The 13,911-nt window shown below is 44.7% G+C and overlaps 1 protein-coding gene across 7 annotated transcripts in view; it reads left to right on the top strand.

Moving 5' to 3' along the window:
* COL15A1 (collagen type XV alpha 1 chain) overlaps positions 1 to 13,911 on the top strand; it is a 328,870-nt gene that overhangs the window by 185,586 nt on the left and 129,373 nt on the right. For all 7 annotated transcript variants that reach the window (XM_045005761.1, XM_045005760.1, XM_045005762.1 and 4 more), the window contains 3 exons: positions 6,866 to 7,012; positions 7,592 to 7,618; positions 11,331 to 11,393. In XM_045005761.1, coding sequence (XP_044861696.1) covers positions 6,866 to 7,012; positions 7,592 to 7,618; positions 11,331 to 11,393 — 237 coding nt within the window. The remainder of the gene's footprint in view (positions 1 to 6,865; positions 7,013 to 7,591; positions 7,619 to 11,330; positions 11,394 to 13,911) is intronic.

Below are 13,911 nucleotides of genomic sequence, written 5' to 3'. Positions count from 1 at the left end.
AGCACAAGGGACTGCTCCAGCCTAAAACTGCTGCCAATGCTAGCTTCCCCAAAGGGGACAGGGCCCTGGCTACATGTGGCAGAGCTGGTCCCACATGGTGGAGAGAAATGAACATATTACGCCCAGTGCTCACACAAGGTCTTGTGCCTGCTTGATTTGTATGCAATTATGTTGCTCCAAATATCATGGAAAGCTGGAAATCAGATTGGGAGCTCTTAGCCTAAAATGCCATGAATCAGAAGGATATTTCATCCTCTAGTTGACACGTGTAGCTGGATACCTGCAAGTCCTCCTCTTCGACATACTGCCAAATATTCACATATCATTAGTAGCTTTATTAATCACCAGACCTTTACCCACTAGATTAATATTGTTCCTTTCCTTGAACTTACCTTTGTATCTCCAACTTTAAGTTCTCTGCTTCATTCTTACTTTGCTCTGTCATGGTTTGAAATTGCAGTACATCAATGCTGATCTCCGCTGCCAGCAAGACATGCAGAGTGGAAGTTTAATTTTGAAATTACTTGAAGTTGTGTGTTTCAATTGGACATGTACCATTGCTAAGGCTAAGATTTTGTCATGGTTATTTTTAGTAAAACTCACAGACAGGTCACAGGCAATAAACAAAAGTTCTCCAAAGCCGTGACCTCTTTGTGACCCCCCCAGCCGCTCGCCCAAGGCGTTCCCCCTTCCCTGTGCAAGGCTGTTGCCTGTAGCTGGAACCTTGCAGGGGGCCCCTGTTGCTGCTGTCGCCTGTCACTGGAACCCTGCCAGGGCCCTGCTGGCTGCCAGCTCCAAAGTCCTGCTGTCCCTAGGTCTGAAGCAGAGAATGTCAGGGAGGTCTCTGCAAGTCAGGGATTCCATGACCTCCGTGACATAAATGTAGCCTTAACCATTGGCTTTTATACTTTTACGTGCTCTTCATGTCAGTCCTAATGCTTGTTGTGACAGATTTATAATGAATGGTGAAAGAGTAGCTTGATGATAGGCCATGCAAGTTGGGTACATGGATTTGCATAAGGTTTAGAATTTATTTCAGAATTTACAAATATAATTCCTCTAAAACATTCACTTCCTATGACTCAAACTGTATATACAACTTCTAATTCATAGATTTTAGGGCCAGAAGGGATAATTGTGTCTGACCTCTTGCATACCACTAGCCACTCACCCATAATCTCTACAGCAAGTCCATAATGTCTAGTATATCTTTTAAAAACTATATCCTTCCTTGATTTGAAAAAATGTGATGAAGCTTCTTAAGTCTCTCCCTGTAATGCATCTTTTTCAGACTGCAGGTAATTCTTGTAGCCTTTGTTTGCTCTTTCCCATTTTTAAACATCCTTTTTTATGTGTGAACACCAGAACTGGACCCAGGATTCCAGTAATGGTCTCACTAATGCTGCATACAGAGGTAATACCATCTCCCTACTTCTAATTGATATTCCCCTGCTTATAGATCCGAGGACTGTGTTCACCCTTTTAGCTACAGCATCACACTGGAAGCTCATGTTCATCTTTTATGTAACATCCCTGCCTAAGTCCTTTTCAGGACACAGTCCCTCATCTTATAAAAGTGACCTACATTTTTAGTTCCTAGATGTATAACCTTTAATTTGGCTGTTTTAGAACACATGATGTTCCAATAAGCCAACTTACCAAGCCATCAGGTCAGCCTATCTAACTGATCTGTCTCCGCTGTTATTTACCACTCCACCAATTTTTGTGTTATCTGCAAATTTCATTAGTAATGAGATTATATTTTCTTCTAGAGCATTGAGAAAGATATTGAACAGCACTGGGCTGAGAACAGATCCCTGCAGGATCCAACTAGAAGGGCCTGCCTTGGATGGCAATTCCAGAATTACAATTATTTTTGCAGTCTATCAGTTAACCAGTTTTTAATTGATTTAATGTGGGCTACATTGGGTTTTATGTAGCACTAACTTTTTTTATCAGAATGTCATGTGGCACTAAGTCAAAAGCCTTACAGAAATCTAAGTATCTTATGTCAATACACTTACATTTAACAGCAAAACTTGTAATCTCATTCAAAAACAAAGTAAAGTTTGCCCAAGAGGATTTATTTTCCATAAAATCGTATTGACTGGCATTAATTATGATACCATCTTTTAATCCTTTACTGATTATATTCCATATCAGCCTTTCCATGATTTTTTCCAGGACTGATGTCAGGCTAACCTATCTGTAGTTTCCTGAGTCTTCCTATTTACCCTTTTAAATATTGGCATGGCATTAGCTCTTTTCTAGTCCTGTGGTACATCCCTAGTCTTCCAAGATTTGTTAAAAATCAATACTAATGGTTCAGAGAGTTGCTTGGCCAATTCTTTTAATACTCTTTGAAACAAGTTATCTGGTCTTATAGATTTTAAAAAGTTTAACTAGTTGTTGTTCAACATCCTCCCTAGTTATTGACAGAACAGAAAGATATGCTTACATTATCCTGCTTCTTTCTGAATACAAAACAAAAATAAGTATTTAATACTTCTGCCTTCTATTGCACGATTGACAATTTTACCATTCATCTAGTTTTGGACCAATACCATTGACAGGATTTAGTTTGTTCCTGATATGTTTAAAGAACTAGTTTTTATTGTCTGTGAGAGGGTGTTCTGGTGCTTTGTGGGGTACATACTTTAGGAGAGGATTCTATAAAACTCATTGTTTTGTATGTAGTGTGATTAGGGGAGTGAAGGTGATATAAATGGAATATGAAAGATCATCTCGTCTTGTGGGGGACATTTTTTTTTCTGTGTGAGCTGCAGCATTTGGTTTGTGTGTTTGTTTTTGTGTATTTAAATTCCATTCTGGCTCTTTTTTGGGAATCAAAAGGGCATCTAGGGGTTTGGCTACACTTGCAGCTGTACAGCGCTAGGAGTTAAAGCTGTCTTCGTACAGCTGTGTAGGGAAAGCGCTGCAGTATGGCCACACTGACAGCTACCAGCGCTGCAGTGGGGCCACATTTGGTGTTGGGAGTGGTGCATTATGGGCAGCTATCCCAGTGTTCAAGTGGCTGCAACGTGCTTTTCAAAAGAGTGGGGTGGGGTGGAGTGTGACAGGGAGCGTGGGGGAGAGAGAGAGAGTGGATTTTTGGAGCTGACACTGTCAGCTCCCTGCCTTGCAAATTCTAAGGACTTGAAGATACACAGCACCAACCTTCAATCATTTTAAAAGTTTCGACCCCTTTCCCCATCCTTCTCTCATTCACTAAATGCAAATAGCCTTCAGACCAGATAAGCAGCTGCTCCAAAACGGACCTCCCCCACTCTGGGCTGCTTCTCTCCTCAAGCAAACACTAGGGGATCCCCCCTCCCTGCCTCTGCTGGAGCAAACAGTAGCTGTGTTTGTGTTTTAGATAAGCAGCTCCGGGAGCCCTGAGTTCACAACAAAACAAAGAGAGGCATCACAACAAAACAAAGAGTGTTATCTTTACTTAAAAAGCATTATGGGAAGGTTCCGGAGGTCAGTTACAGCGTAGTAAGATTAATCACTGTTTACACTGGCACCCCAGCACTGCAAGAGCAGCGCTATAGTCGTTATTCCCCAGGCCGAGGTGGAGTACAGCCAGTGCTGTAGCCAGGGAGATACAGCGCTGTATGTGCCTTGCCAGTGTGGATGGGGAGTAAGTTACAGCACTGTAACTCTCAAGTATAGCCAAGCCCAAAGATTCCTGACACCTGGGAATCAGTTGGATTGCCTTAACCACCAATTGGCCAGAAAGAGGGTACGTCTACACTACAGGATTATTCCGATTTTACATAAACAGGTTTAGTAAAACAGATTGTATAAAGTTGAGTGCACGCGGCCACACTAAGCACATTAAGTCGGCGGTGTGCGTCCACGGTCCGAGGCTAGCATCGATTTCTGGAGCGTTGCACTGTGGGTAGCTATTCCGTAGCTATCCCATAGTTCCCGCAGTCTCCCCCGCCCCTTGGAATTCTGGGTTGAGATCCCAGTGCCTGATGGGGCAAAAATCATTGTCGCGGGTGGTTCTGGGTAAATGTTGTCAGTCACTCCTTCCTCTGGGAAAGCAACGGCAGACAATCATTTCGCTCCCTTTTTCCCTGGATTGCCCTGGCAGACGCCATAGCATGGCAACCATGGAGCCTCTTTTGCCTTTTGTCACTGTCACCGTATGTGTACTGGATGCCGCTGACAGAGGCGATTCAGCAGCGCTACACAGCAGCATTCATTTGCTTTTGCATGATAGCAGAGACGGTTATCAGCCATTCTGTACCGTCTGCTGCCATTGTAAATTGGCAATGAGATGACGGTTACCAGTCCTTCTGTACTGTACTGTCTGCTGCTGTTATAGGTGCCCCTGGCTGAGGTCGGCCGGGGGTGCAAAAGACAAAATTGGGAATGACTCCCCGAGTCAATCCCTCCTTTATGGTATCTAAAAATAGAATCAGTCCTGCCTAGAATATGGGGCAAGTGTACTAGAGAACCAGTGTATCAGAGAACCAGAGAGCACAACCGCTCCGTGTCAGATCCCGCAGAAATGATGAGCTGCATGCCATTCACAGGGGGTGCCCCTGCAACAACCCCACCTGTTGCTTCCCTCCTCCAACAGCCTTCCTGGGCTACCATTGCAGTGTCCCCCCATTTGTGTGATGAAGTAATAAAGAATGCAGGAATAAGAAACAGTGACTTGTTAGTGAGATAAAATGAGGGGAAGGCAGCCTCCAGCGGCTATGATAGTCCAGGCAGGACATTAAGCAGTGTCGGGGAGAGGAGCCCAGCATCCCGCTGCTATGATAGTCCAGGCAGTACAGAATCTTTTCTTTACACATGAAGGGCGGGGGCTGATGGAGCTCAGCCCCCTGTTGCTATGATGAAGATGGTTACCAGCCATTCTGTACCATCTACTGGGAATGACCGGGAGGCCAGCCAGGAGCACTCATGGGCTGATGATGAGGACGGATACCAGTCCTTCTGTACTGTACCATCTGCCACAAGGCTGGTGATGACGATGGATATCAGTCATATTGTACCATCTGCCACCAGGGAGGGGGAAAGGTCACTGCCGCAGCATCGCGTCTACCAGCAGCATTCAGTAGACACAGGGTGACATTTAAAAGAGTCAAGAGACGATTTTTTTCCCTTTTACTTCTGGGGGTGGGTGAGGGGGGTAAATTGACGAGCTATGCCCTGAACCACCCCAGACAATGTGTTTGACCCTACAGGCATTGGGAGCTCAGCCAAGAATGCAAATGCTTTTTGGAGACTGCAGGAGCTGTGGGATAGCTTGAGTCCTCAGTCCCCCCTCCCTCCCTCCATGAGCGTCCATTTGATTCTTTGGCTTTCCGTTACGCTTGTCACGCAGCAGTGTGCTGAGTCCCTGCTGTGGCCTCTGTCTGGAGATTTTTTAAAAATTCTTTGGAATTTCGTCTTCTGTAACGGATCTCTGATAGAACAGATTTGTCTGCCCATACAGCGATCACATCTGTACGGTCCATGCTGGAGCTCTTTTTGGATTTGGGACTGCATCGCCACCCGTGCTGATCGGAGCTTCACGCTGGGCAAACAGGAAATGATATTCAAAAGTTCGCGGGGCTTTTCCTGTCTACCTGGCCACTGCATCCGAGTTCAGATTGCTGTCCAGAGCAGTCACAGTGGTGCACTGTGGGATACCGCCCAGAGGCCAATACCGTCGATTTGCGGCCACACTAACCCTAATCCGATATGGTAATACCAATATTAGCGCTACTCCTCTCGTTGGGGAGGAGTACAGAAACCGGTTTAAAGAGCCCTTTATATCGATATAAAGGGCCTCTTAGTGTGGATGGGTGCAGTGTTAAATCGGTTTAACGCTCCTAAAATTGGTTTAAACGCGTAGTGTAGACCAGGCCACACAGGGACTAATTGTCCTGGTTTAAACCTCACCTGGCCTCTAAAGAAAGCAGAGTCTGGAGCCAATCAGACCAGAGAGGGGCCAGATAATAGTTCTCCTGTTGGTGGAAGGGGGCAATTCAAATACTGAAAGCTATAGGCTTCCTGCTTCTGGATGGTGAGGCTAAAACCTTGGAAGATTGCAGGCTAGAAAACCCCAGCTAGGGAACTGAATTCTGCTTTGTTTTGTTTTGTTTTGGTACATATCCTCCCAGCTTAGGGGAGGACAAATTAAAACTCGCATTCCACCTTTAAGAGGGAGATAGAGCATGGCTATGACTTTTTTTTAAAATAGAAGCTAGACCCACTGCTTGGGATGTTCTTTTGATATTGTCCTTTACCCTGCTGGTCGTTGATGCCTTTAGCCTCCCTTATCAATTGTCTGTATTTACTAACTGCTGGCTTGTACTCTTTGCTATCAGCTTCCTAATTTTTTCCATATATGTGGTAATGGCTGCTTTCACTTCACTTGATTTTTTTTTTTAACCAAAGAAGCCTTATTTCATGATCGCTGAACTGTGTGTGTGTGGTGAGGCAAGGGTGTTGGATTTTTTTGGGGTGGCTAACAGAGTATTCTTAAATAGCTGCCCATTATTATTAACATTTTTATGTTTAAATTTTCCTCCCACTCAGTTTTGTGTGGGCAACTGGCTTTTTCAAAGCACCAAATGTTGCTGGTTGGGGACTATAATTCTGTCTGCACATAACTAGTGAAATTAGGTCATGACCGCTTGTACCCAGGCAATCATCCCATTTTAGTTGAATGATCAATTCATCTTGATCAGTCAGAACGAGGTTTAATACCCTGAGTTGGTTGTAATATATGTTGGTACAGTGCCTAGCAAAATGGGGCCCCAAACTGGTTTGAGGCCTGTAGGTATGATGGCAATATATGTTAAAATAATAAAAAGAAAATAATAAAACCCATTATTTGTATATTGTACATTTTTAGGGTCAAAAAGGTGAGAGAGGCGAAAAAGGAGAGCAAGGGCCGCGAGGACCACTAGGACCACCAGGAAAGTCGGAACTAGAAAAAATGCAGACAGGGATTCAAGGACCTCCTGGGCCTCTAGGAAAACCTGGGCAAGATGGTGAACCTGTGAGTACTGCATCTCTATTGAAGCCACACAGATCATATAGAGAGACCAATATTCATTTATCCCACACAGGTGAAGGGCTGATTCTCTACTGCCTTGCACCCTGTATAGTCAAAGTGGGTGTTTAATCATGCCACGTCAAAATAGTAGTCTTCTGCACATATCAGTGGTTCTACAAGCTGTCTGGCCATGGCGATTTCGGGTCAAAGGGTGTAAAACACAACTGCTGAGGTGTCAGCCAAGCTCCTCAAGGATGGCACTTGCATTTTGAGAAATGTTGGATGGGGGGACAGGTTGTGTAGCTCCCAAGAAGCATGGTTTATGTATGCCCTCTAAGCTGCAGCTTCTGGATACACAGATTGTTTTATACTTCACTCTCTCCTCGATCACAAATACATGGCCCTCAATCAAATACGTATACAAAGTAGTGCACCTGGTAACACAATACAGATCCTAATTCTCTTTTGATATTTTGTCACAGCATGAAATGCTGGCCATTAAGATGCAGTTACTTGTTTTTATCCCTTTTCTACTTTATACATGTTCTATGTACCTTTCTAAAATGGGTGTTTTTCTTTTAGGGCATTCCTGGTAAAGATGGATTGCCAGTAAGTACCTTTTTCATGCATATTTTAGTTTGTTGAAGAGAAAAAAAACCTAGCATGTCTTTGCCAGACTGACACTCAGCTAAGTTTGACCTTAAGCTATACAATGCTGTTTTGCAACCCTGTTCTCAGTAGGCAGTTTGGTATCTGAACTGCTGCACTATGTTATAATGAAAAGCAAAAAGACTGTAATGTTTCAAAGTGCATCACAAGCATTTGGAAGAGACCCCAAGATGACCATCCTTGACTGATCACAGGTCTGTTTCACACTGATTGATTTCAGAAGTCCTGGAGTCTTTCTTCTGTTTTGTGAATACTGTTTAAAGTTGGCAAATAGCTTGAACTAACTCCTTCACCATGACTTATGGCTGTCAAGCTGTGTTTGTAACCATTATGTAAACAAAGGGATGCACTGCAGCCTTCAGTTTCCCAGCTGCTTCTCCCTCCAGTCCTTTTCTTCTAGGCCTTAATAGGGTGTCAGCCTATAGGATCTTGTGCAGCTAGTGACGAAGGGCTCACCTGCTGATTCACACTGGCTGCCAGACCGGGTGAGCACTTTGTGCTCCAACCCAGGTTTATACAAGAGCTCTCTCAAGGCAGAGGGAACTCTATCACATTAACTGACCCACCCCACCTGTCTCACTCCCGGGCTCCACCCTGCCCACAGCTACCACATACCCCTGATCACCACTTCTCCTCGGCCCATTTCCCACCTCCTCAATTGCCCTGTTGCTCGTCCCTCCCCTGACTCAAGCCTGCCTCTCAGCTCCTGAAACCCACCCAACCCACCCTCACATTACATAGTACCAGTGCATTTTTCATCTGCTGTTGTTTGGTGTGATCTTCTTCCATGCTCAGGTGTTCCCCAACGGTTTCTCACCTGTGTCATTCTGTCAACCTTCCCCCATGCTCCCAGGTCTCTGGCTTCTCTTCTAGCTGCCCCATTCCATCCACTTTCCCAGAGTCCAGTGCCGCCCCCCCCTCTTCTCAGCTGCTTTGGCCCAGGTGCCCTCTGCAATGCTCTAGTGTGACATATCTTCCAGCTACACTACCTACATGACTTTTTTTCCATTTTCCCACTCCCCACCTTGTTGCTATATTTTCCCTCCTGCCTCCCTCCCTCCCACAAGGAAGCATTTGGGTGGGGATATCTTCTACCTTATGCACCCCTTTCCCCTTCCAGAAATCTACACAAATGCTAAAAACTTTCTGTTCCTGCCCTCTGTATACACTCCTCAGGGGAGGGTCACATTTTTATAATAGTCAGTACAAATGATCCAATGGTGAGGGAGTTAATTATTCAGCCCAACAGGCAAACAAATGCTTCATCTATCTGCAAATCTCTGTTCATACTCCACGCTCAAAGAAATCTAGTTATTATTGCACAAGGTCAATTCATATTTAGGAGAACATAAGAATGGCCGTACCGGGTCAGACCAAAGGTCCATCTAGCCCAGTATCTGTCTACTGACAGTGGCCAATGCCAGGTGCCCCAGAGAGAGTGAACCTAACAGGCAATGATCAAGTGATCTCTCTCCTGCCATCCATCTCCATCCTCTGACAAACAGAGGCTAGGGACACCATTCTTTACCCATCCTGGCTAATAGCCATTTATGGACTTAAACACCATGAATTTATCCAGTTCTCTTTTAAATGCTGTTATAGTCCTAGCCTTCACAACCTCCTCAGGTAAGGAGTTCCACAAGTTGACTGTGCGCTGCGTGAAGAAGAACTTCCTTTTATTTGTTTTAAACCTGCTGCCTATTAATTTCATTTGGTGACCCCTAGTTCTTGTATTATGGGAATAAATAAATAACTTTTCCTTATCCACTTTCTCCACATCACTCATGATTTTATATACCTCTATCATATCCCGTCTTAGTCTCCTCTTTTCCAAGCTGAAGAGTCCTAGCCTCTTTAATCTTTCCTCATATGGGACCCTCTCCAAACCTCTAATCATTTTAGTTGCCCTTTTCTGAACCTTTTCTAGTGCCAGTATATCTTTTTTGAGGTGAGGAGACCACATCTGTATGCAATATTCAAGATGTGGGTGTATCATGGATTTATATAAGGGCAATAATATATTCTCAGTCTTATTCTCTATCCCCTTTTTAATGATTCCTAACATCCTGTTTGCTTTTTTGACCACCTCTGCACACTGCGTGTGGAGAAATGATTTATCATTAGAAAAGCTGTACCAGCCAAAGAAGCTGACCTTTTTAGCTTTGCACTATGCTTTCTTGCTCTTAGCATTTTAATTTTAAGCAGAACACATTTTTTAAACAAAAGCCATGACAAATTGTTCTGTGGAAAATGCTTCAATTATATAACGTAATTAGGAATTTTATTTTTGCGGGAGCAACACTTTAAATTAGCCTCTGCATGTTTGAATATTTTTTTCTTTTACAGTTCTTTGTGGTATAAAGAATCATATTTCCTCCCTTAGCAATCTTCTAGCAGCTTTACTTATGTTCGGAAACCATTTTGTCTGTGTGCAATTAGACCCCTATCCTGCTAATACTTTCACACACTGTGAGCAATCCCATTGAAATCAATGTACTGTTTGCAGTAGTGCAGGAAAGCACATGTGTCAGTGTTGGCAGGGTTGGGGCCTTAATGCATAAAAAGCATTTGGCCACAACCAGTTAAGCACCAGAGAAATCAATATTAACCACAAAGAAAAAAATGAAATCCTGTGGGTACATTTGAGTCTTACTGCATGTAGTTCATGGATCTTTACAGTTAGTGCAGTGCTATCATGGTTAGACTCTGACAGTGGCTATGATTAACACACACCGTTGTCCAGATTTCCTTGGAGAAAAAGTTCATAAATGAACATAAATCTGAGCTTCATTTTCCTCTGGATTTCGTTCCAGAATTTTAGGTTAGCTGGCTAATTCATTGCACTTGCTAGCCTTATCCTGCACCACTTAAAATCAATGGGAACTTTGTTATAGACTTCAATGAGCAAAGGCTCAAGCCTTATATAGAACACAGCATATGCATATTGTATTGGGGGGAAAATACACAGTGGGATAAGCGGGTTATTTGGGGTTTGGGAGTTGAGATTTATTAGAACCCTGAGGGTTAAAAGGAAACTTGAGGCCTAATACTGCAAGGTAATTTCTGTGAGATGCTTAGCACCCATTGAACTCAATGGGAATTGAGGGTGCTCAGCATCCTGCAGGATGGGGCTCTAATGATTCCAGTAGGAGATGAGTGGAGTCGGCACCTCACGTTGAGGCATGCTGCACGATGTGTGGCACTCGATTAGCAGCTTACAGCAGTATATTATGTAAGTATTTCCACAGGAAAATATCTGACTGTCCTCTTCCCTACTGCTCATTACCTTGGTGTGAAATTGAAACCGGTGACCTTCCAATGTACATTTTGGAAATGAATAATTTGGGTCAGCTGAAGACAAAATGTCAGCCTGGAATCTGCCTACTATTATCACATTGAGGAAATGTAGAACAAATAGAGAACTATTCCAAGAGTTCAGGTAATCCTCTACTGTCTTGCAAAAGGTCTGCTAATATATTAATCAGTCACAGATACCTGGGAAAAATCAGGTGAGAACTTTGCACACTTTAGCTTCCTTCCAAATAGACTATAGCAACGTTCCTAAGGGCACTTTTTGGTTTTCTAAATATGCATAATTTATAGGAATTCTATTTTAATGGAAAGAAAATATTGAATAAAAATGTCTTTTTAGGGTGAAAGAGGACTTCAAGGATTGCCAGGGTTGAAGGGAGAGGACGGCCTTAAAGGAGAAAAGGTATGTGTCTTATCATTGTCTAAGGGCTAGTCTACACTTACCTGCCGGGTCGAAGTGGTGAGTTCGACTTCTCGGAGTTAGAACTTTCGCGTCTAATCTAGACACAATAGTTCGAACTCCCCGCGCGCTCCGGTCGACTCCAGTACTCCACCACTGCAAACGGCGGTGGCGGAGTCGACCTTGGAGCCGCGGACTTCGATCCCGCGGCGTCTGGACGGGTAAGTAGTTCGAACTAGGGTACTTCGAGTTCAGCTACGCTATTCACGTAGCTGAACTTGCGTACCCTAGTTCGACCCCCGCCCTTAGTGTAGACCTGCCCTAAGAACCAATTGGGTTAGCTACCATTCATCTTTTGCTTTGTGTTAATTTGATATGTTCTGAAAGGAAATAAAATACAGAAAGCACAAGAAGAATTTATGTACTCTTCTCCCCCACCATGCATCTGTTCAAAGACCAGTCACAACACACACACACACACACACACACACACACACACACACACGTGTTTGTACTGTTAATATACAATTCATGAAGTAAACCATGGCATTAAACTGCTTTTACTTTCAATACTTACTTTTTTCTTTGTTGCTTTTTCTCTCTCTCCTCCGATCCTCCAATATTAACCCCAATATTTACCCAGAAGTTAATATTTTGTGCCAATTTTCACCCACTTAAAATTTTTCATAATAAACACCAATACATTTCTGAGACATATTAAACAAAAAATGAAGGGCCTTGTATGTGTGACTGTGACTATGCTCTGCCAGATAAACTATGTAGGAGATTAGAGTGCCAGTCCTATTTTAGCCTTGCAGAATAGCCAAAATCAGTGTTCACATTTTGAGGTGACTACTCCTGTCTCAGCTGAGCTGAGGGTAGCTAGTGCAGGTGAATCAATTGCTGCATTCCACTTGAAAAATTCAGCCAGCAATTTAGACAAGTGGACAAATGAATCATTAATGTTAACTGGTCAGTGTTTCATTAGCAAAGTGTGAAGCTGAATGCTGGTTAAGTTGAACAAGGGGAACTTTATTAAACCCTGTGCATTGCTCTGTCCACGTGGCTGCGTTACTTCCAGCCTAACTCCCCACCTTCCCTGTTTTCCTGGTGTCCTTCAATAGGGTGACCAGGTGTCTGGTTTTTGACGGGAACACCCGGTTGAAAAGGGACCCTGGAAGCTCTGGTCAGCATTGCCGACCGGGCCGTTAAAAATCCGGTCGGCGGTGCTGCGGAGCTAAGGCAGGCTAGTTCCTGTCTGTCCTGGCACTGCGCTGCACCCCAGAAGCAGCCAACAGGTCCGGCTCCTAGGCAGGGGGGCAACAGGGCTCTGCGCATTGCCCCTGCCCCGAGCATTGGCTCCGCACTGTCATTGGCCAGGAACTGCATCCAATGGGAGCTGCGGAGGCAGTGCCTGCGGGCGAGCGCAGCCCGCAGAGCTGCACCTCCGCCTAGGAGCTGGAACTGCTGGCCGCTTCTGGGGTGCAGTGCTGTGTCAGGACAGGCAGGAAGCCTCCCTTTGACTCCCACCCCTCAAATCCTTGATGTGAAATACATTCAGACTCAACTCAAGTGGAGTCCAGAGCACTTGGAAAGATGAAATTCACCTCTGACAATGCAGAGCAGGGTGTAGGGCTCCTGGTACTCCCTCCTGACCCCTGTGGCCATTATTCCAGTCTGTGAGCTACAATTGCAGCCCTCCAGGTCAGGGATGCAGGAGCCACTGGATCTGTGTGAACGCAGATCTCTTAGCCTACTCCCAGACCACCTACGCATGCTGGAGCGGAGACCTTTTCTGCTTCAGGCTTTTGTTTCCCCCTGTTATTGCTGGAAGCTGACAAAATACCTACAGGCAAATTATCACTTGGTGGTTAAATCTAACTCTGTTGGCCATTACTGACAAATACTTTAACACTCCCATGTGCTGAATCTGCTGCTGAGCAATCACAGGTCAGTAGAAGGCAATGGGATGAATCTGTTGAATGGCAAATCTGCAGCTCTCTCTCTCCTGCTCTAGCTGGGCAGAGGCTAGCAGCAGAAAGGGCAAGTCTCCAGACTGTTGGGAGGATGTTTGGGCAGGAGCTGGTAGCTGGGTGTCCTGCAGAAGTGTGGTATTTGGAGGTTCTGGGTGAAATACTCTTTGGGTCCCACTAGGTGCTAGAGCCAACAGGGCCTTGCAGCTGATGCACCTTCAGCACATGCCCCTGAGTCATGGTGCACCTACCATGCTATGAAGCACTGAACCAGAACAAAGGTGGATGACCTCAGTGGCCCCACGAGGCGGTGATGATTCATCGCTCCCTCCTCACTCACCGTCTGTTGCACAAAGCCCAAATAAATGGTCTTTGAGCAAGGATGTACATGGAGGTAGGGGTGAACAGAATTCCCCTCGCAACCTCCAACAACGGCTCTGCAGGCCCTCCGCAACCCCATATCAGTTTCTGGGCTGGAATAGTGGCCGTGACCCTGACCCATCTCCTGTGCAGTGTTTTGTGGCTGTTGGATTCATGTAATTCTGGAC

The sequence above is a fragment of the Mauremys mutica genome, chromosome 2 (genome assembly GCF_020497125.1).
Source record: "Mauremys mutica isolate MM-2020 ecotype Southern chromosome 2, ASM2049712v1, whole genome shotgun sequence".
Classification (NCBI taxonomy): domain Eukaryota; kingdom Metazoa; phylum Chordata; order Testudines; family Geoemydidae; genus Mauremys; species Mauremys mutica.
The sequence above is the reverse complement of the archived record's forward strand: the minus strand, read 5'-3'. Positions and strand labels throughout refer to the sequence as shown.